General features: G+C 37.4%; 1 protein-coding gene across 16 annotated transcripts in view; it reads right to left on the bottom strand.

The window, feature by feature from the left end:
• RUFY3 (RUN and FYVE domain containing 3) overlaps positions 1 to 21,648 on the bottom strand; it is a 72,029-nt gene that overhangs the window by 30,727 nt on the left and 19,654 nt on the right. For 4 of the 16 annotated variants that reach the window (XM_072775318.1, XM_072775327.1, XM_072775320.1 and 1 more), the window contains exon 2: positions 11,702 to 11,755. The exons of 9 other annotated variants lie outside the window; for them this stretch is intronic. In XM_072775318.1, coding sequence (XP_072631419.1) covers positions 11,702 to 11,755 — 54 coding nt within the window. Of the gene's footprint in view, positions 1 to 11,701; positions 11,756 to 15,387; positions 18,069 to 18,988; positions 19,038 to 21,648 lie in introns of those variants that run through there. 3 more of the 16 variants (XM_072775331.1, XM_072775323.1, XM_072775325.1) reach the window with 3 other exon arrangements.

The raw sequence follows: 21,648 nt of genomic DNA, 5'->3' as shown, positions 1-21,648 counted from the left end.
ACACACACACACACACACAGAGGCAGAGACACAGGCAGAGGGAGAAGCAGGCTCCATGCAGGGAGCCCGATGCGGGACTCGATCCCGGGTCTCCAGGATCACGCCCTTAGCCAATGGCAGACGCTAAACCGCTGAGCCACCCAGGGATCCCCTTGTTGGTCGTTCTTTTACATGACTATCTTATTTAATTCTTGTGACTCTATCATTAAGTATTGTCCCTTCTTTTAGGGTGGTAAAGAAAGCCCATAAGAGTTTACAGCCCAAGGCCAACCAGTTCATAACTGGCAGAATTACACCTAGACCTGACACGAGAGCTAATGCATCCTCCCAAACATCAAATATATTATATTCTTTAAAAACTAGAAAAGGCCTAGAGATCTATGAACTATTTTAACTCTTCTTAGGTTGACAAAAAATACTAAAAAACCCATGCTCCACAAAACAAAAAAGCTACAACATAAAACAGATTATTTTATTCAAAATGTCCCTAATTTTCTTCATACAATTGTTTTCATTTGTATCTGCTTTCACAATTAAATAAGGGCAATCAAATGCCAAATTCTAAGCTAATCTTCTTCATTAAATTTAAGGACTTGTAGATTTATAATTCCAACTTATAAATCTGGGTTTGTTCTCTGAGGTAATACTTTGAGAGAAATATTTTATTATAAAGTCAGAATTGGTATATATTGTCATTAATTCTTTCTTGCACAACATCTGTTTTAAGGCCATCTTCAAGTGACTCTTTGCTCAGGGCAGGTCAACTTGTCAAGATCAGAATAATCTCACAAGGGGACACTGAAATACACACAGAACTATCCCCTAAAAAACCACCATGAGAAACAACCTAATTAGACATTAGTCTCAAACTTTGTTACTGGCATTTATGTGCACTCCAGTGTTTCTAAGACTTGTTTATTTGAGAGAGAGAGAGAGAGAGAGAAAGTATGAGCGGGGGGGGGGGGGGGGAGAATCTTAAGCAGACTCCACTCTGAGTGTAGACCTTGAGGGGACTTGATCTCACGACCTGAGCCAAACTCAAGAGTAAGCCGCTTAACGGACTGAGTACCTAGGCACCCTGCACTCCAGTGGTTCTAACCTTCCATAATCACTGGAAGAAAGGAATGGGGTACAGCTGTGTGGGTATACATGGATGTCTGTGAAGAGCAACTAGATTCTCTATTTAACACCTCCAACAGGTGGCAAGAAAATTTTGTAAGAGAGCTGGATTTGAGACTTTTGCCAAAAGTGGTGATGGATTTACCCTCCTACACTGCGTCATCTCATTCTTCTTATAATCATTAACAAAATGTTCAAGACACCTGTTTGGGGTCTGAGGTGAATAAAATAAACAAATAGGAGCTAATACCAAGGGAAACTGAAGTCTTAATACCTTGTACTTTATTAGTATGCTGCTATACCCCGTTGGAATGAATCTACACCAAACACAACCCACTCATTCTTTAGAAAATATTGCTCTCAACTTTGGTACTACTGACATTTTGGGCCAGATAACTATTTTTTGTGGGGGCTGCTCTGTGTATTAAGTCTAGCAGCAACCCAGGCTTTTACCCACTAGGTGTCAGTAGTAGCACCCTCTAGTTCTGACCAGCAAAAATGGCTCTAGATCTTGCCATGTGCCTGTCCCTTGGGAGACAAAATTGGGCTCCCCCTCCATTGAGAACTACTTCTCTAAACAAATAAAAGACAAAAATCAGGGCAATTTGACAATTAGGCATAAAAGTTTAAAAGAATTTACTGCTCATTATTATTTAATGCAAAAACTAAAATTATTATTTAATGTTTATTATTAACAGCATTTTTGTGTTGAAGAGTAGACAAGAGTATGGGCATTGCAAATAATTTTAATTACATTTTCTGGTTAGTGCTAATGTAAACTAATGAAAATAGTTTTTATTACTAATAATTACTTAAAATTATTTTTTCCCATTTTGTAATGTTGGCTACTAGTAATGATCACTAAATCATTAACTTAATTTGTCATAGCAATAAAAAATATTCAATCAGTTTACTTGTTTTAAATTGTACTCAAATATAAAATGATTTTACAGAACGAACATATGCTGTTAAAAAGGGCTGTAGTGACACAATGAGAGCATGGAAGTCCTGAGGGGCATGTTCTTGTTCTGGTTTTTGATATGTGTGTTAGTTATGTGAAACTGCTGATTGTGTGAAAATTCATTGCACTGAATAGCTGAATATTTACAATGTGATCTTTCTGTATATTTTAACTATAAAAGGTTTCTTTTTAAGGTTTTGATAAATTGTATAGGCCAGAAAACTATTTTTAAAATGCATGACTTTCCCAGTGTCATTAGTCATATTTTTTATGAGAAAAATATCCAAAATTAAAATGTTTAACGATGCTAACACTTAACACTATTATTCCAAAACTGAACTTTTGTTCATTCATTATTTATTTTCAATAAATACTGAACATCTACTTTGTATTAGATACTATATTTAATGCTGGGATTCCAGAGATAGAAGACCTAGTTCTTGACATCAAAGTGCTTACTATTTATCAAACTTGGGTTAGGCAGATGTCTGGAGAACAAAACTGGGGAGCTTACAGAGAAAACTTGAAATTTCACAATAAACATTATCATCTTTGACAAAGATCAATTTTATTCCAGGACAAAAAAAAAATTTATTCCAGGACAAATAAAACTAAAATATTTTTATATTAGGTCAACTATACCCTTTCTATGGAATCAAATGTACATTTTATATAATTTTTGAAGGCTAAGATACTAGATGTGATATTAATATAAAATTTCAGGCAGGCTATATGTAAGTCCAATACAATTTCCTATGCCACTGGATCTGGAAAGGTTTGAGAAGCAGTGCAAATGTACTACAATAAAAACACTAACAAAAGTATACACAAAATATTACAGGAATATGCACAGAAGAAAGGTACCTGACCTGATCCCCTTTTCCTTTCATGCATAAAGGGCAGGTAATGTAGACATAAGTTCTCAGAGGAGAAGGCTTTTTTTTTTTTAGGCTTATAAGAGATGTTTATTCAATCTGTAGCATTTTGAGGAAATTAAGAAATATCCATTAACATGGCTATTACTTGACATTGTCCTGAGGGTGGTAGAGGAATGCAATTAAAGAAGATAAAGAAATTACAAACATATAACCTGTGAAAGAGTAGATCAAATATTACTGCTCTCACATGATCTGATTTTATATCCAGAAAATCAAACAAAATCTGTACAAAAATATACGAATTCACAGAGGTAGCAGAGTTCAAAATTAATATACAGAAATCATCAGGAGGGATGTCCGGGTAGCTCAGTCGGTTAAGTGGCCAACTCTTGATTTTGGCTCTAGTCATGATCTCAGGATTGAGCCCAACCTTGGGGCTCTGTGCTCTGGGAGGAATCAGCTTGAGGATCCTCTCTCCCTTTGCTCCATCCCCTGCTCACGTGCATTCTCTCTAAAATAAATAAATCTGGGATCCCTGAGTGGCGCAGCGGTTTGGTGCCTGCCTTTGGCCCAGGGCGCGATCCTGGAGACCCAGGATCGAATCCCACATCGGGCTCCCGGTGCATGGAGCCTGCTTCTCCCTCTGCCTGTGTCTCTGCCTCTCTTTCTCTCTGTAACTATCATAAATAAATAAAAAAATAAAATAAAATAAAATAAAATAAATAAATCTTAAAAAAAAAAATTCATCATTATGTGCCATATATTTCAGTACCAGAGAATAAGACTTTTGAATTCAGTCTTTTTTGTTTTTTTAATTGTATTTATTTATTTGACAGAGAGAGAGAGAACACAAGCAGGGGGAACGGGAAAGGGAGAAGCAAGCTCTCCGCTGAGCAGGGAGCCTAATGTGGGCTCAATTCCAGGACTCTGGGATCATGACCTGAGCTGAAGGTGGATGCTTAACTGACAGCCTCCCAGGTGCTCCTGAATTCAATCTTAAAGGACCAAAAGACATTTAGTCAGATGAGGGGGTAAGTGTAGAGCTGGGAAGGGAGCAGGATGAAAGGTCGGGCAAAGGTGCTCAGGTATGAGAGAACTTGGTACAACAGGAAAAATAAAATGGAAAACGCGTCAGAAATGTATGGTGCATATAAGTGAATGCTGTGAGAAGAGATGAGGGAAGACAGGTAAAGGAGAGACTGCTAAGGATCTTTATTAAGGAATATGGATTTTACCTTAAAGTCAAAGATTTTAATGAGAGGTGTATGTCACAGATTTGAATTTTAGAGGAGCCATTCTCATAGCTGTGTGGAAGATGGATTGGAAGGGTGCAAGAACTCAAAGCTGCAGAGCAAGTAAGGGTCTAATGCAATAACTGGAGAGAGAAATGGCAGGGGGTGGAACTAGAGCAGTTGGTGCTGTGTGGAAGGGGGAAATAGCTTTGGGGGACACTCCAGGGGTAGAATGGCAGGATTTCAGGACTTGATGACCACTTGGATGTGAGAGAAGGAGGGAAGTATGGAGAGTAAGTCCTATGTTTTGGTGAGCAGATAGATGCTGGCACAAAGCACCTTGGTAGGGAACAGAGCAGGAGCAGTGGACTAAAGAAACTGTACAAAAATAACTCCAGTTACTATAATAAACTCTATTAATTGATTTCCAAACCAAAGTTCTTTCAAGAACATGTAGATCTTCATTATAGCTCTTCAAGACTGTTAATTTCCATATGAGGAAAATTTTAATGAACCTTACAGAGTAATGAGGCTCACTTTGTTAACAGTGATGACAAAAGTGAACGCAAAGTCATATAGCTAAGAGTGACACTGAGTCACACTGCTCTGCAAACCCATCATCTGACCAAGACCCTATTTAACTCTTTAGTGCAATGACTAATGTTCATAGAGAGAAATCTTGAAATGTTTTATGAATAATTGAAGAAAAGTTCAGTTATACTTAACATATGTCAAAATTAAGTTTGTTATATTGTACCCAATTTTTGTTAAGGTGGGAACTATTCATATGTACAAGCAGTTACTCTTTAGAACTTCCTGGTTATCCGACAGATCAAAAATGTATCCCATTTGAGAAACAAATATTGTCATATGGAGTTTTTCCAAAGATACCTAAGAACATTAATACGAGATTAAAAATGACATACTAACGGAAAGATACAGAAAGGAAAGCTTACTTTGTGTTCAGAATGTCTGAAGACCAATAATTCCTAAATAAATCTATTTTGAACTATTTTGGTAATATTTCTTGGAGTATAAAACTGATGCAAAATGAGGTGTCCTTGAGAGTGAAAGAAATTAGTGAAAGCACTAAAAAGATCCTGTAATAAAACACCATTTAACTAGTCTGATGACACGTATTTGTACAAGAGAATCAGGAACTTTTTACTCAATCCTCATTTAAGAATAATCAATAGAAGGAGACCCTGGCTTGCTCAGTTGGTAGATCATATGACTCTTGATCTCAGGGTTTTAAGTTCGAGCCCATGTTGGATGTGAGATTACTTAAAAACAAAATCTTAAAAAAATAATAAAAATAGAGCATTAGGCAAAGAAACTTCAATCCAGCTGAGAAGCCGTTGCAATTTCCTAACTATAATTCCCAGCTTTTAGGTGATGAAGGAACCTGTGTACTCCCGCATTCGGAAATTCAAATGGTATGTTTTTCTCTGGCAACTCTTTCAGGTCTAATAAAGTATTTTCGGGATATTTCAAAAAAATTAAAAATAACAGAAGAGTCTTTGGACCCTTAGATTACCTATATATCTATGTCCATATCTATTTAGTCTCCCTAATGCCATTCCAAATATTATATAAACTTCTACTCAAGAGTACTAAAGAGGAAATTCACTTAATGTACTTTGTTAAAATCAAGCTTTATCAGCAGAAAGATTATATCCACCTATTAATCTTAATCACCTATTTGCAACAATTACCTATATGATACCAAACAAGGAGTCTTACTTCTTTGGGGCCTCAATATCCTCATCTGTCAAATGAGAAGGTTAAGCTTGTTCAATAATTCTTTCATCTTTGAAACAATACACACCCGTATCAGTCACAATGACTCATTGCAGCACCAATTCTCAAGGCGGGGGTGGGGGTGGGGGGGGTGGGGGTGCGAGTATCCCTGGAATGGAGAGAAACAACATGGCTTAGAAAACCCCACCAATGACTCTGATACCAAATGAACTAGATCCTCCCCACTGAACATACGGCCCTGGCATCAACACTGGCATCACCTGGAAGCTTTTAGAAATGGGAAACCTTAGGCTCCAATGTACCGCTGAATCAGGTTCTGCACTTTAACCAGACCCCAGGGTCATCTGCATGTGCATTAAATTTTGAGAAACACTGACCTAGATGACTCTTCAGCTCCAGCATTATCATAATTCCATGATTTCAGAGACTGCTTCCTCAAGGGCAACCAATAAATACAGACATCAGTGGAAAGCCCCAGGAGGAAGCTATAATAAAGATTAGAACAGAAATAAGCAGCACATTAAAGCACTGAGAAAAATCAATAAAACCCAAAGTTGATTCTTTGAAAAGACCAACAACACCGACAAGCATCTAGCTTGAGTGACCAACAGAAAGACAGAAGATTCAAATTTCCAAAATCAGGAAGGAAGAGGAGGCATGTTGACCCTATAGAAACAAAAAGGATTATAAGGGAATACTATTTAATTGGCAATTGTATGCCCAAATATTAGACAACCTAGATAAAATGAACAATTTCTAAGAAAAATACAAACTGCCAAAACTAACTTGAGAAAAAGAAAATCTATAACAAGATACTGAATTTGAAATCGAACCTCATATGAATATAGATGCAAAACCCTCAATAAAGTACTTGCAAACCAAATCTAGCAACATATAAAAAGGATTATACAACAGAACCAAATGGTTTTTTAGATGACATCAAAAACACAAGCAACAGAAAAAAATTAACTGGATTAAAAAGAACAATAATAAAAAAATTTAAACTGGATTTTGTTCAAATTAAAAACATCTGTGCTTCAAAGGATATCATTAAGAAAATGAAAGGCAACCCATGAAATGGGGGGTGGTGGATATCTACATATTATATCCAGTATCTCGAATATACAAAGAACTTACAATTCAACAAAAGACAAATAACCCAGTAAAAAGGAATGGGCAAAGGATTTGAATAGGCATTTCTTTGGAGAGGATATGCAAATGGCTAATAAGTACATGAAAAAAATGCCATTAGGGAAATGCAAATGAGATACCAGTCCACATTCACTAAGATGGATATAATTTTTTAAAGAATTTTAAGAGAAAAATAACAATTGTTGACAAGAATCTAAAATGGTACAACAGCTTTGGAAAACAGCCTGGCAGTTCATTCTTCAAAAGGTTAAACCATAGTCACCAATATGACCTAGCAATTCCACTCTTAGGTATACACCCCAAAGAAGTGAAAACATATGTCCATTTAAATTCCTAAGTGGATGTTCATAACAACTTTACTCATAATAACCTAAACGTGGAAGTGACCCAAATGTCCATCTATCGATGAATGAATAAAATATAGTATGTATGATGAGATATTATTCAGAAATAAAAAGGATGAACTATTGATAAATGTCCTATTATGCCTGAACCTTGAAAACATTATGCTGAGTGAAAGAAGCCAGGCACAAAAGGCCTCATATTTAATGACTTTGTTTATATGAAATGTCCAGAACAGGCAAAACTATAAAAACAGAAAATAGATTACTAGTTGCCAGGATCTGGGGAGAAGAGAGAACAAAAGTCAATGTTAATGGGTACAGGGTTTCTTATCGAGTGTTGAAAATATTCTGGGATTGGGTAGTGGTGATGGATGCCCAACTCTGTAAACATACTAACAACCACTGAACTGTATAGTTTAAAGTGGTGACTCTTACAGTATGTGAATTCTCTCTCAATAAAGCTGTTCTTCAACACAATTAGAGACTTACAGGAGGGGAGGTGGGCAGGGGGATGGGTTAAGTAAATGATAGGTATTAAGGAGGGCACTTGTAATGAGCACTGGATGTTGATCTAAGTGAGGAGTCCCTAAATTCTTCACCTGAAACTAATATTACACTCCATATTAACCAACTGGAATTTAAATAAAAAGCTGGAAATACAATGAGGATAATAAAAGTATAAAAAGTAATTTAAAAAAGTAAAAGAAACCCCAGAGACTTAGTCTTGTGTGGATCCTGATTCAAACAAACTAACTGAAAAGAGACATATTTGAGACAAGCAGCCTTTGAAAATGTGCTGAATAAATATTAGGTACTATTAAGGAATTAATGTTAATCTTGTTAGGTGTCATACTGAAGTATCTGGGAATGGAGAATCATAGTGTTTGGAGTTTCCTTTAAAATAACACATCTTCGGGGATCCCTGGGTGGCTCAGCAGTTTAGCGCCTGCCTTTGGCCCAGGGTGCGATCCTGGAGTCCCGGGATTGAGTCCCCCCGCGTCAGGCTCCCGGCATGGAGCCTGCTTCTCCCTCTGCCTGTGTCTCTGCCTCTCTCTCTCTCTCTCATGAATAAATAAAAAAATAATAAAATAAAATAACACATCTTCAAGATATGATGGGGTTACATCCCAATAAACCCACTGTAAGTTGAAAATATAAGTTAACCAATGCATTTTAATACACCTAACCTACCGAACTTTATGTTTAGCCTTGTCTCCCTTAAATAAGAACCTCTGATTTCTATGTGCTTGGTCAGAAGCAGGGGTGACAACCTAGCCTTCCCCCCAGCCATTACCCTCTCCTAACCCTTGGCAACTATTATTTTCCATTTTTATAGTTTTGTCACTTCAATAATATTATATAAATGCAATCACATAGTATGTAAATTTTTAAATTGGCTTCTTTCCCTCCACTCAGCAATAGTTCCTTAGAGATTCATCCAGGTTGTTGGGGGTATCAATAGTTTGTTCCTTTTTATTGCTGAGCAGTATTCCACTCAGAACGTTTCTGAATTCTGCAGGCCTCACTTTCCTCATCTGTGAACTGATAATAGAGTTTTGAAGACTAAACAAATATCTGCATGTTAAGTATTTAGAAATGCTTAATCTGGGTAATTGCAATTTCAGTCTGTTTCAGAGGCTAATTAGTAATAAGTACAGAAGGAATTTAATATTTATTGAGAAACTAAAGATAGCAAACTGTGTGTTTTTATTCATTTAATCTTCAGAATTTTCTAGTGAGTTTCCAATCTTTTAGGCACAAATTAATAGTATACAATGAGATGGGATGCCAGATAATTGATCAGTGTTGAAAGCAGGATACTTTCTACTTTAAGAAGGCACTTCATATTCTATTAGACAGGAGTTACAGACACATTGACTGTAAAACCAACCATCACTTTAAGAAATCGGATCACCAGAAAAAACTTCAATCTTGCAAAATTTAGAACAAAACAAAACCCCAAAGCTAACAGTTCAAATCTGCAACTTCCTAGGGTCTGTTATTTTAAAAAGCAAATTTTCAGGAGGCTGGAAACCAATGTTAACACTTCCTTTACTAAAAAACCAACTGTTATGACACATTCATAATAACAGACGAGAAACAGAATTGAAATAGCTCAGCAGTGAAAGTTTTCTGAAAAGATCTGAGCCTACAAACATCGTCAGCTTTCTCAGGGTCTGAAACTGAGATTCACCCCAGTCCCTAAGCTGCTAAGTGTGTTATATGTGGGCAACACTCCTTAACTCATGTTTATTTTTGTTACAAGTACTCATTTTTATAAAAATCCTTAAGTTATATAATAGTACAGTAAAACTCTAACATTTCATGTAACTGAAATAAGGCAAGAGAAACAGAAAATAATAATAAAAAAGGGATGAAATGACTCAAAAAAAGTTAATGAGTAAAGCTATTTCCCTTCCTCATTCTGATTTCTTTAAAAACTACATTCCAGAAAGACTTGTCTGTAAATACATTCTTGAAATATTACCATATACCATGTGACTGCTAATCTACTAAGATCATCAAAATATTGAGACAGTTCACATCTTCTGGGTTTTTAATGTGCTATTATGTTATAACTCATCTTATTTCCCTTTCTGATTTCATCTATGATAATCATTCACAAAAATCCCACAAAAACAAAATGAAAAGAGGCGGCTTACTCTCACACTAGGCTTGATTCTTGAAGTAGTACTTTGTATTAAAGAAATGGAATATTACCAGGGTGAGTCCTAGGGAAGAAGTATCAAGAAAGGCATAGATTTGTTGGTTTTTATGCAGCATTTTTCTTTAGTGCCTAGTCTATTAAAGGAATCAAAACCTTACACTTGTGTTGTACCTGGTAAATAACAACAGCTAACATAATAGGAAATGCTACTCACTGAATGAATCAACACCCTTCTCTTTGTTTTTCTTTCTCTATGAACTGTCAATCGCCTATGTAATACTGATTTTTTTCATTGAATTATAAGTAACTAGTTACAATACAAGCAGAATCAGAGACGGAATAAGGACAGCTTGACTATAGAAAATGACATGAAACTCGGAATAATTGACTCATTCAAAGTTAAGGGCTGAAGAAGAAACTACTGGGCATCAGTAGTCTTGCCTGGTATGACCAAACAGACTGAGCACAGTACCACCCCAGGTCTCACACAGATACTGAGAAGTTTAAGACCTGTAAGGATTTTACACTTGAGTAGGACGATAAACACACCAGAAGTAGAGAACAAGAGCCTTAAGCTCCAATGCAGGACGTGAGTGAATGGAGACCTGAATGTGGGCCATGGCTGTCAAGGAGCAGTTCCTTAGCAGAGCTTCCGTCTGGACTGAGGTGGGGGGAACTTGGTGGTGGGGAGAGGAGGGTAGTACACTCCCAGGGGTAAGGCTGCAGGGCCAGGCAGGAGGAGGCTGATGCACTATGCACAGGCAATGAAAAGGTCAGTGTGCACGCAGGGCAGGGGATGTGTATGTGCTCAAGCCGGGTGGGGGTGTTGGTGGGGTAGGCACACAAACACGACACACTTTAGGACTCAGGCAAAGGGGGAGATACAGTGAAGCCAAACTTCAATTTTTCTATTTTTATTATAAAATGTGTGAATTACCTTGAGCTCCCTAAAGTTAGGAGCCCCTTACAGAAGAAACAATTCTTGTTAGGGGGACTTTCTATTTTGGAACACATGTGCTACTTTTGAAAGTAATTCCACCAGGAAGTAATGCTATGACAGGACCAAGCTCCAAGTGCTTAATGTTATGGAAATCTACAAATCTGAACAACATTCCAGACTGGATACTTCAGATTCCTGGGATCTGTTTGTTTTTGACTACTGTGGAATTAACAGGAATATACATTTTCACGAATGAGAAAAAGATTTACATCTTCCCAACAAATAAATGAAAAAACAGCCAAAAAACCTGATATATTTTGGTATAAAGTCCCCTTAAAACATGTTTAACAAATATCCTAAAGGAACTGCATAAACATATATTTATGACACTTTACTTGGAACCACAGGAGAAAGATTTTTAAATGCAAGATTCTGAAAAGCCTAATCCCATACAAATGAAGTACCTGTATGGTAAATCTGGCAAATATTTTTATTACTCCAGTTATTGCCATGGGAAATAAAACCAAAGCTGACAATCTGGCTTATGGAAAACGATCAAAAGGTGGTTAGAAATTAAAAAAAAGAAAGAAAGAAAGAAAGAAAAAGATAGGAAAAAAAAGCTGAAAGATGTTGGTGTGGCACGCACCTTCTGTATCATCGCGCATTTGCTCCACCAAATCTGTCAAATCCTCCCAAGAGTCTTTGCAAACGGCAAAAAGAAAGGAAAAGAAAGATAAAATGTCATGCAAGCCAAGAAAGAAAAGTGCTATTAAAAACAAGGTTTCAAAAGGGATAACTGAAAGGGAGATTTCCTAGAAAGCTTTCAGTTTAACCTAGAGATTAACAGTGAAAAGGGCTGGGAACATACTCAAGGAAGAATATGTCACTAAACAGAGATATCAACTAAGACTATTAAATCTGTTCCAAAGCTAAAACAATTTCAGAGTTTCTAATGAAAGCAAACAAAGATTTTTTTCTAAAAAAAAAGCAAACATATCCCATAAAAAAGTAAGATTTTTTTCCATTGAAAATCAAGACTAGACTGTTAGTATCTTTAAGTGTATACAACATTGACTTCATTCAACATTTATTTTGACCACTTCAGTGCTGAAAAATATGTGGAATGCTTTTTAAGATTCAAAGCAAGTATCATGATACAAACTAGTGACTTTTCTTAAAACAACCAAAGCCTTCCCACTCCCATAGTTCTTCCCCAAACCAAAAATAAAGAAGATGCTGCTTTGAAGACAGACGAAATAAGTCACTTATAATTCAATAAAGATGTCTATTCAGTTTAAAAGTACAGTACTCTCTCCTTTTACTATAAATTCAATGTTCTTGTACACAGAATATTCCATGTGAGGCAAAAAAGGACAGGAAAGAACATGGAAGATTACAAATAGACATTTCTGTGTCTTAAAGCTGTAAGATGACTATTTGGAAGTAAATTTTGAGACCCTACAGAATTTTTTTTAAAAGTACACTAGCTTCATCCTTCAGGAATTCTGAAGCTATTATACTGTATACAACTGCAAGATTCATATGCAAACTCACAAAATCATGTGAGTTTCATTATGTGTAACATGCAGCAAATAAAAATAAATTATCAGAGGAAGAAGCATAACAAAAATGAGAAAATGGGCAAATAATACTCTGTCCACAGTAAGCCTTCCTTCTGGAAAAATTTATCACAGACACCAGCAAAGGGTCTGAAGCAGTAACTCGGAATTATCACCTAGGAAAAGAATTTATCATTTGTCCTGTTTTCTCACTAGTATGTTAAATTATCACTGTAATTTAATTGGTTAATTTTTAGTTCTGATGTAGTTTGGTGATTTTTTAAGAGTACATTCTAGTGTTAAATAAATACATAGTTGTAAAAATGATACAAATACAATAAAATTTAGATTCAGAAAACAGGGAAGCAGATGAGGATCTAATAATGTGATATGTGATTAAAGCAGCACTTTTTGGGAAAGCTATATATAGACTGTTGGTTAGGCCAGACATGGGGACAGATAATATAAGAAGAATGAAAGTATCGATAACCTTTGGCACTTTTATTGTCTCCCAATTCAAAAGCCTAGAAATTAATAATTAGAAAACCAAGCATAGGAGTAGTACACAGAAATCCAGAGACTCAGGAGCCGAATCCCTAGGGCTGATGTCCCAGCTCTTCCCCTAATGGCCATGTGACCTTGTCCCCTACTTCATCTTTTTCCTCAGTTTTTTCAATCTACAAAACAGGGAAAAGAACAGTACCTATCCTATAGCACTATTATGAGGAAAAAAGAGTAAGCACAGGCCCAAATCCTTCATATTATTATTTTCTAACCAAATATATTTTGAAATTCAGATTATTTTTTTTAATTTTAGAAAGGTAAAATGGTAAATACTGAGGCCAAAAAAACATCAGACAGGACCTAGGGCAGTACTTTACAATCAAGCACATTAATATTTCTGCAGGAAATAAATGAATATTCAAATTAAATATGATAAAGACTATAAATAGCCTCAAATAAATTCAGATCATGTTTTAGCAGCAAATGCGTTCAGGCTAATTTATGATACATGCGGTTTTCAGAGCTTTTTGGATTCTGCAGTTGTGAATATGTATGCACAAAGCACTAAGATAGTGTTTTTGTTTTTAAAGATTTTTAATTTATTTATTCATGAGAGACACAGAGAGGCAGAGACATAGGCAGAGGGAGAAGCAGGCTCCATGTAGGGAGTCCGATTAAGGACTTGATCCCAGGACCCGGGGATCATGACCTGAGCCAAAGGCAGATGCTCAACCACTAAGCCACCCAGGTGCCTAAGATAGTGTTTCATAGAGAAAAAGTACAATATCTGTCTTAGTTATTATTATTTTACAGTAAGTTAGTGTCAAAATACATTATATATTTCCATATATCATTTTCAAATATAATCTCCTGACAATATACTACAGATTTATATCATGTAGGACTACAGATTTACAAGAATGTACTCTAAACCATCACATGAGGGCAGCCCCCAGTGGCGCAGCGGTTTAGCCCTGCCTGCAGCCCAGGGCGTGATCCTGGAGACCCGGATCGAGTCCCACATCAGGCTCCCTGCATGGAGCCTGCTTCTCCCTCTGCCTGTGTCTCTGCCTCTCTCTCTAGCTGTGTCTCTATGAATAAATAATAAATAAAATCTTAAAATAAATAAATAAACAAACCATCACATGAGTTTACTCTAAGGACTTGCTTTGTTAAACCTTGTGAAAGTCAGTATGGTGAATATCCCTATTTTAGCCTACATTTACTTAGAAACTGTATTTGTCACCTAATAAAAGTCTACAAAATTATTAGAGCAAAATATAAAGGTTCTCCAAGACTTGTGCACAGAGGAGTTCTGGAAAGTGAATTTCTAGATAGGAATGCATGGTGAGTATAAGGGATTCTCTGACTTTTCCCGTGCTGTGTCCCATCTACAGAAGTTTCCCAATCTGTCTCAATCAGATATATTTTGTTTCGCTTTTAAAACAAATTTAAAGTTATGAGTGCCACAGTGATGAACGCAATTTAAAAGAGCCCTCTTCCTCCGAAAGATAGAAGGTGTATTTCCTTCTTCTAAAGTTGTTCTCCACTTATCATGACATGCTCAGTGTTTTATTGCAATAAAGAATAGATACTGTGACATTCTTTTATAATCTTCTCAAAGAAGGATTCATAAAATAGTTTAAAAATTATGCCCTCTGCAATATGTTCAAATTATTAAAACAACAAGGAAAGTACCTAACACATGAATCGAAGATGGTAGTACCATGGACAATTCTGGTATTTTCCCCAGAACATTTCAGTTTTTTTAGGGGTAATATTTTTTTTTTCTAATGACATTTTTTAAAAAGACCTTATTTATTTGTTCATGAGAGGCAGAGACAGAGGCAGAGGGAGAAGCAGGCTCCCTGCAGGGAGTCTGATGCGGGACTCGATCCCAGAACTCTGGGATCATGCCCCAAGCCAAAGGCAGATGCTCAACCGCTGAGCCACCCAGGCTTCCCTAGGGGCAATATTTTGCTGCTTTTGAGTATGTTTTGCCCGATCTAAAAATCTATATTAACTTTAATTTGTATCATATAATACATATTCATAAATTTCAGAGAGCAATGATCTAAAGGTTTGCTGATAGAGAAGATAGGCCTGCATTAAAATTTTCCTACAGATAATGCATAATTCAGACCTGTACCAATCAGAACTATGTCAAATGTGCACTGCAAACATTAAAAAATAAAGAGAGCTTCCAAAGTTACTCTGGCTAAACAGACAGCCTCAGTTCCCACCCACTCAGTTCCCACCCACTTCTTACCAAGGTAAGAAGTCCCATAGCTTGGAAATGCCATATTGGCCTGCCATTGTGTGTGGTGCCCTGAGTCTGGTGATGAAACATTAGGACCATCGCTCCACTCTGAACACTTGGACTAAATGGTGAGAAATGCTGCCCCTGACAGACTCATGAGATGCACATGAACAAAGACATTTTTTAAGTAAAGGGATAAGAGACAAGGCTGGAGCTGTACAAAGGCCCCAAATTAGGAAGCATAGCTTATTGGAGGTTCAATGAACTATCTGCTCGGCTATCATTCTGTTTTGGGTCTAAGAATGAGTAAGTCAGTAGACTAGGTAGTATCGTAAAATATTTGGTCAGTGGCAATGGCAGTGTGATCTGATAGAAGGGGCCTTGGCTTTGACATTGATACAGATTTAGGGTGGGGCCTGGGCCCAGCGTAGTCCCATATTTTTCCTTTGGATGAGGGAATTAGCTGAAGCTCCTTCTCATTAAGAAATGCCTGAATGAACTCAAAGTGCCTCTCCATTGTTTATGTATCCAGGCTGTGCGATCTCTCTTCTTGATAGATTCTTTTTTTTCGGGAGTGTCCTTACTATAGACAACCAAGTTAGAGTCAAGTTTAGAGATAAATGTAACCAAGTTACACTGTCTCCTTGAAGCTGGTGGCTCTGATTTAAAAAGTGTATTACAGTTACTTGGGGAAAAGCCTTCTGAAGCCCCAACTACTGATCATAAATAGCCCTTTAAAGGACTGCTGTGAAAATAAAAGCTAATTAATTTAAAGCACTTAGCACACCTCAGGTATTCAATGTCAACTTTACCTTTACAAGAAACCAACACGTGCCCTATATTTTCATTTGGTTACAAGCTGTATTCTTCTAAGTATATCTGCCATAATTAAAAAAGAAAATAGACTGTAATGTAAAAAACAAAATAAACCCCAACTAAACTAAATAATAAACATGGGGGAGAAAACAAGTCAACATAAGCAGACCAAATGATAAGTTTAACAGCCAAAGTGTTGTTAAAATAACTAATAATACATTTGCTTAGTAATATAAAAATTAGTGAAGGAATTATCAAACTGATTTTAAAAAATGCTAAGAGGTTCTGTTCTAATAAACCAGTAATTGAGGTCAAGATCTATCTTTTCCCCACAGTAATAACAAAAATATCAGGAAAGAAATACAAATGATCCTGAAAAAAGTAACATTAAGTGACTGTGATCCTGTGCTTTATAATAAATATTTGGTCTTCCTCCCAAGTGCCTGGCACAGGGCTCCTAGAACCCTTGTAAATTCCCCTTAGTGATAAGAGCACTAGGGGCATTTCCTGTTCTAATGAGGTGACTCTTGGTGGGCTCCTGGATGGGGGCTGGTCCCCAGAAAGATCAAGCCATGATTATAAGCTTGGAATTTTCAGCCCAACTTCCCACTTCTTTAGAGACGGGAGAAGGGCTAGAAATGGAGTTTGTTGATCATGCTTATGTGAGGAAGCCTCATAAAATTCCAGTAATATGGAGTGGAAAGCTTTCCAGCTGGTGAACACATCTACCTACCAGGAGGATGACTACCCCAAATCTACCAGGAAGAAGCTCCTGCATTTGGAACCCTCCCAGACCTCATCCTATGTATCTCTTCATCTGGTTATTCCTTTAATAAACTGGCAAACTTACATTTTTTCCTTAAGTTCTGTAAATTAGCAAATAACCGAATCTAAGGGGAAAGAGCTCATGGGAACCTCCGATTTGTAGCCAAGTTGGATAAAAATTGTGGGTAACCTGGGGATCTACTACTTGTGATTAGTATTTGGAGGAGAGGCAGTTTTGTGGGGCTGAGCTTTTAACTTTGGGTGACACTATCTCCAGGTGGATAGAGTCAGAACTGAGAAACTGTAGGATACGTAGCTGGTGTCACAAAACTGCTTGGTGTTCAACCCCACCCCCCCCTCACACACACACCCACTTGGTGACCAGAAGTGTTAGAAGTAAAATGTTCTGTGTGAAAGGAGAAAGATACAAGAGAAACACAGGCTTTCCTAATACAGTTATTAACATCCAAGCCATTGAATATTTAGTATGTATACTAAGCAAAGGATTTTACTAAGGCAGTAAGTATAGTTTATACAGAAGTCACAAAAAGGAAACATCCAATCACTGTCCTTGAGAACTAGGTAACTGTGGCACAAGGTAAAAAGGAATTGGTATTAGAGAGATAAGAGAAGATGAAATAGATTCCTAAGTCAGGTGAGCAGCTATGGGACACTGGAAGGCTAGGGAGGCCACGGGCTGATAGGGACTGAGGGGATGAAGAAAGGGCCTCCCCACATCAGTAGACCCTCGGCCACCTTGCCTGGGCAGAAATAATCATGAGGTTTCTGATACCATCAACTGGGAAGCTTGCTGCCCACAGGACTAGACACTATAGAATTCTCAAATGAAATCTAGTCCACATCCTGCATTTTACAGCTGTAGGAGAAAGAAAAGAGAAATCTCAGCAGCCTTTTCATCCCAGAAAACAAACTCCAGTAACCACAGAAAACCATGAAATTTCTCATTGCACATTTAACAGTAAAACTCATTCTCTTCTACTTAGGATATTGTCATTAGCTTAAAGGAAATAAACCAGGTAAAATACAATCATGCAGCTCTAAATCAACTGTCTTAAAAAATATCACAATTGTCTTAAAAAAAAAAAAAAAAAAACCACAACTGTTTCCTTTGGAAAGTCCAGATTTTAGTACTGCGAGAAACCACAACCAACTGCAGTAGCAGAAGACAAAACTAAATTGCAAAGTAGCAGCCAATATGAAAGTTCATGACATACCATACTGTTAAAAAATTTTTTTTAATGCTTATGGCAGCTTGGAAATGTGTCTAAAAAACTAAAATATTTTACTATTTGACCCAGAAACTCCACGTCTAAAAAAGAAAATTGATAAAGTATTCAAATTATAAACCTAACGGTGTTTATAATTGTCAGTGGTGGCCAGACTTAGAAACAACCTAAAAGTCTGTAACAAGGAAGTCAAAGAAATTATGGCATATCCAGAAAAGGTGAGACCGGTTTCTATTTACTGATGTGGAAGGATACTGCAGAGGAAAAAAAGCGGGTCACACACCACAGGAATGGTATGATTTTTACATGTAAAAAACTGTGAGTGAAACTCTACATATATTTATTTAAAAAGAGAATCTGGTTCCTAAATGTCATCTGTGGTTATCAATAGGTGCTTGAACTTTAGGTGAGTTCTACTATTTTGTGTTTGATATTCTTACAATGTGAATATACCATTTATAGAAGTAGAAAAGGTTAGGAGAAATGACCTTCTGGCACTGAAAGCTGATAACCCAAAAAAGTTACTGTAAACTCCGTTAAGAAAAGCACAAATGATGGGATCCCTGGGTGGCGCAGCGGTTTGGCGCCTGCCTTTGGCCCAGGGCGCGATCCTGGAGACCCAGGATCGAATCCCACGTCGGGCTCCCGGTGCATGGAGCCTGCTTCTCCCTCTGCCTGTGTCTCTGCCTCTCTCTCTCACTGTGTGCCTATCATAAATAAATAATAATAAAAAAAAAAAATTAAAAAAAAAAAAAAAAAAGAAAAGCACAAATGAGCGGCACCTGGGTCGCTCAGCCGTGGAGCGGTAGAGGTCATGGTCCCAGGATCCTAGGATCAGGGTCTGCATCAGGCTCCCCGCATGGAGCCTGCTTCTCCCTCTGTCCATGTCTCTGCCCCTCAATTTGTGTCTCTAATGAATAAATAAATAAAATCTTAAAAAAAAGAAAAGAAAAGAAAGGCACAAATGAAAGGTTAAGAAAAAGCTCTGTTCTAAGAAAGGTCCAGAAAGGTTCACCAGGAGGGAGGAAAGACAGTAAATGTCTGTGATTAGGAACAGTAGGCTAAGGTGGACCCAGGGGGTGGGAAGGAAGTGGAATGAGGAGGAGGAAGCGGGTTTTATGGAGAGCGCCTTACAGTCCGCTGAGAGGCCTCCTGGAGCTCCGACTGTATTTCTCTCCCAGACAGGATTTTATAAACGTTGGGCAAAACTTACCTCAAAAGGGTGACTAGCCAAGCTATTCCACAGCAGAGCAACAAGAAGGGATGAACTTTGTCCAGGCACTTTGCCCAGTAGGCCTCTGAGGTGGTGGTGAAAGCTGCCACCTCCACACTTCGAGAAGTTCACAAAGACCGCCTGGTGCACACGTAATCACGACTTGGGGAACCCGACAATGTACCTCGGAGGCTATCCTGGCTGGTGGTAGCAAATGGTCCCATAATCTCACCATGGGCAGATGGCAAAAGGTGGGGTGCCATATTGAAAGCAGAGAATAGTGACAGAATTCTGGGAAAACCAGAACCCAAACAATGCAGGTTTTATTTTCTGAACACTTCTGAAAGGACTAAATCAAACGCCGTACCGAACACACCCAGTCAGACCCTGTGGTCACCCTTGTGCATTGCATCCAGCTTTCAGACAGCTCTGAAAACCAAGTGTGCCAGTAAAGAAATGCAGGCCTGTGACATGGGAAACTCAAAACGTCTACTAGATGTATAAAAAAATCATACTGACAGCTAAATTCAAAGCAGCAGCTCTGCTTTTAGGCAACTGTTCCTGTTCATGGATATGTGAAACTGTTAGGGAAAGTACTTAATATGAGTCGGATAACTGCACACCTATAGTCTTCACAAAGCATTCTGCTTTAAAAAATAGCAACTTTTCCTGATTATGGTAATATATCCTTTTGTAGAAGATGTGGAAGAAAAGAAGCATTAAGGATATCATAATAACCACCTGTCATTCCACTATCCAGAGGCAGTCACTTTTTATATTTTTGGCACATTTTGTTTTACTTGTGGTGAATGTGTACCCCTAACTTTAACACAAATTGTGACCACAGTGTATGCAGTTTGGGAGGCAGCTTTTAAAAATTACATTCTAAACAATACCTTATGCCATTAAATATTCTCCCACAACATCATTTTTAGTGTCTTTTGTATAGATGTTCTAGAATTTATTGAACCGTTTTCCTGTTCGGTTACTGAAGTTGCTTTTTAAGGGTTTTGCTACTATAAATCATAAGACTGTGCCTTGCCTTTATCTCTGATTATTTCCTGAAGATGGCTATCTGGTATAATCACTGCAACTTAATTTCTTGAGGCTCTTGATTCTTAGTGATAACGTGATTTCCAACAAAGCTGTACGAATGTATATGCTTACCAGCAGAGCCCTCGCCCAAGTCTTCCTGTACTTTCATCATCACTGAATATTATTCATGGATATGTTAGAAAACAATAATAATCAATCAATCACTATGTTACGCCAAACTTCAATTTTCTAAGTAAGATACAGTGAGTCTGGAATAGGTGATAAATGAGTAAAAAAAATTAAATTAAATTAAAAAAACTCAAAAAACATAAACTGTGTATTTTGGAGGGAAGATTTTCCAATAACCTTTTCTTTCACCACTGACTACTTTCTGGGATTATGAGGTATTACTAAATTCACCCAAAATGTGCTGGATAGCTACTATAAACAGTACACAGTACTATAAGGGCTTCTGAAGGATGCAAAAGTTTTGCTCCAAAGAACTTTCTACATAATTTCATAAATGAGGAATCATATGAATTAAAATCAATCATTGGAGAATGATTCCAAATGCATTCAACCAAGTGGCACAGAAAGTACCCCAAAATTCAGGAAATGAAGAGTGTTGCACATGCTAGAGGAGGTCCTGTGGATGAAGGAAGTCAAGGAGCCTTCCATTTCCGGATTTGATGCCAGCATGCAGAATCTCAAGAGGGAACAGTGTAACAGCAAGAATAATCAGGATCCTGGTGAAGCGAGAATCAGCCAGCTTGGCTGAAATAGGGAAGGACTGAATAGGAGTTTGAAAAAAACATTAGATAAGTAAAATTACCCAAAGAAGGGCATGAAAATACTTGGCCTTTAAAGACTAAGGTTCAATATTTGAGAAACATTTTAAATTTAGTACATAAAGGTGCTCGCTGCCTGCCAGCCAGGTCAGTTTCAGCAATGTGGCATTTCTGCTATCGGGTAGTATCTGTGCAATTATGTAATATTTTCATATACTTCAAAAAATGAGTGGAAAGAAGAAAATGAAAACAAATGGATAAAAGCTAAGATCTCCGATTTAATTGATGGCAATCACTGAGCATGCCCTAAATGATGTGCTTTGGCCTCATTTTGATGTTCACCAGACTTAGACTGGCCAATGCCGTGATCAATTGTGTACAAAACCGCTAGAAATAGGTCACCAGA

This window comes from Canis lupus, chromosome 14 (genome assembly GCF_048164855.1).
Source record: "Canis lupus baileyi chromosome 14, mCanLup2.hap1, whole genome shotgun sequence".
NCBI classification, from domain to species: domain Eukaryota; kingdom Metazoa; phylum Chordata; class Mammalia; order Carnivora; family Canidae; genus Canis; species Canis lupus.
The sequence above is the reverse complement of the archived record's forward strand: the minus strand, read 5'-3'. Positions and strand labels throughout refer to the sequence as shown.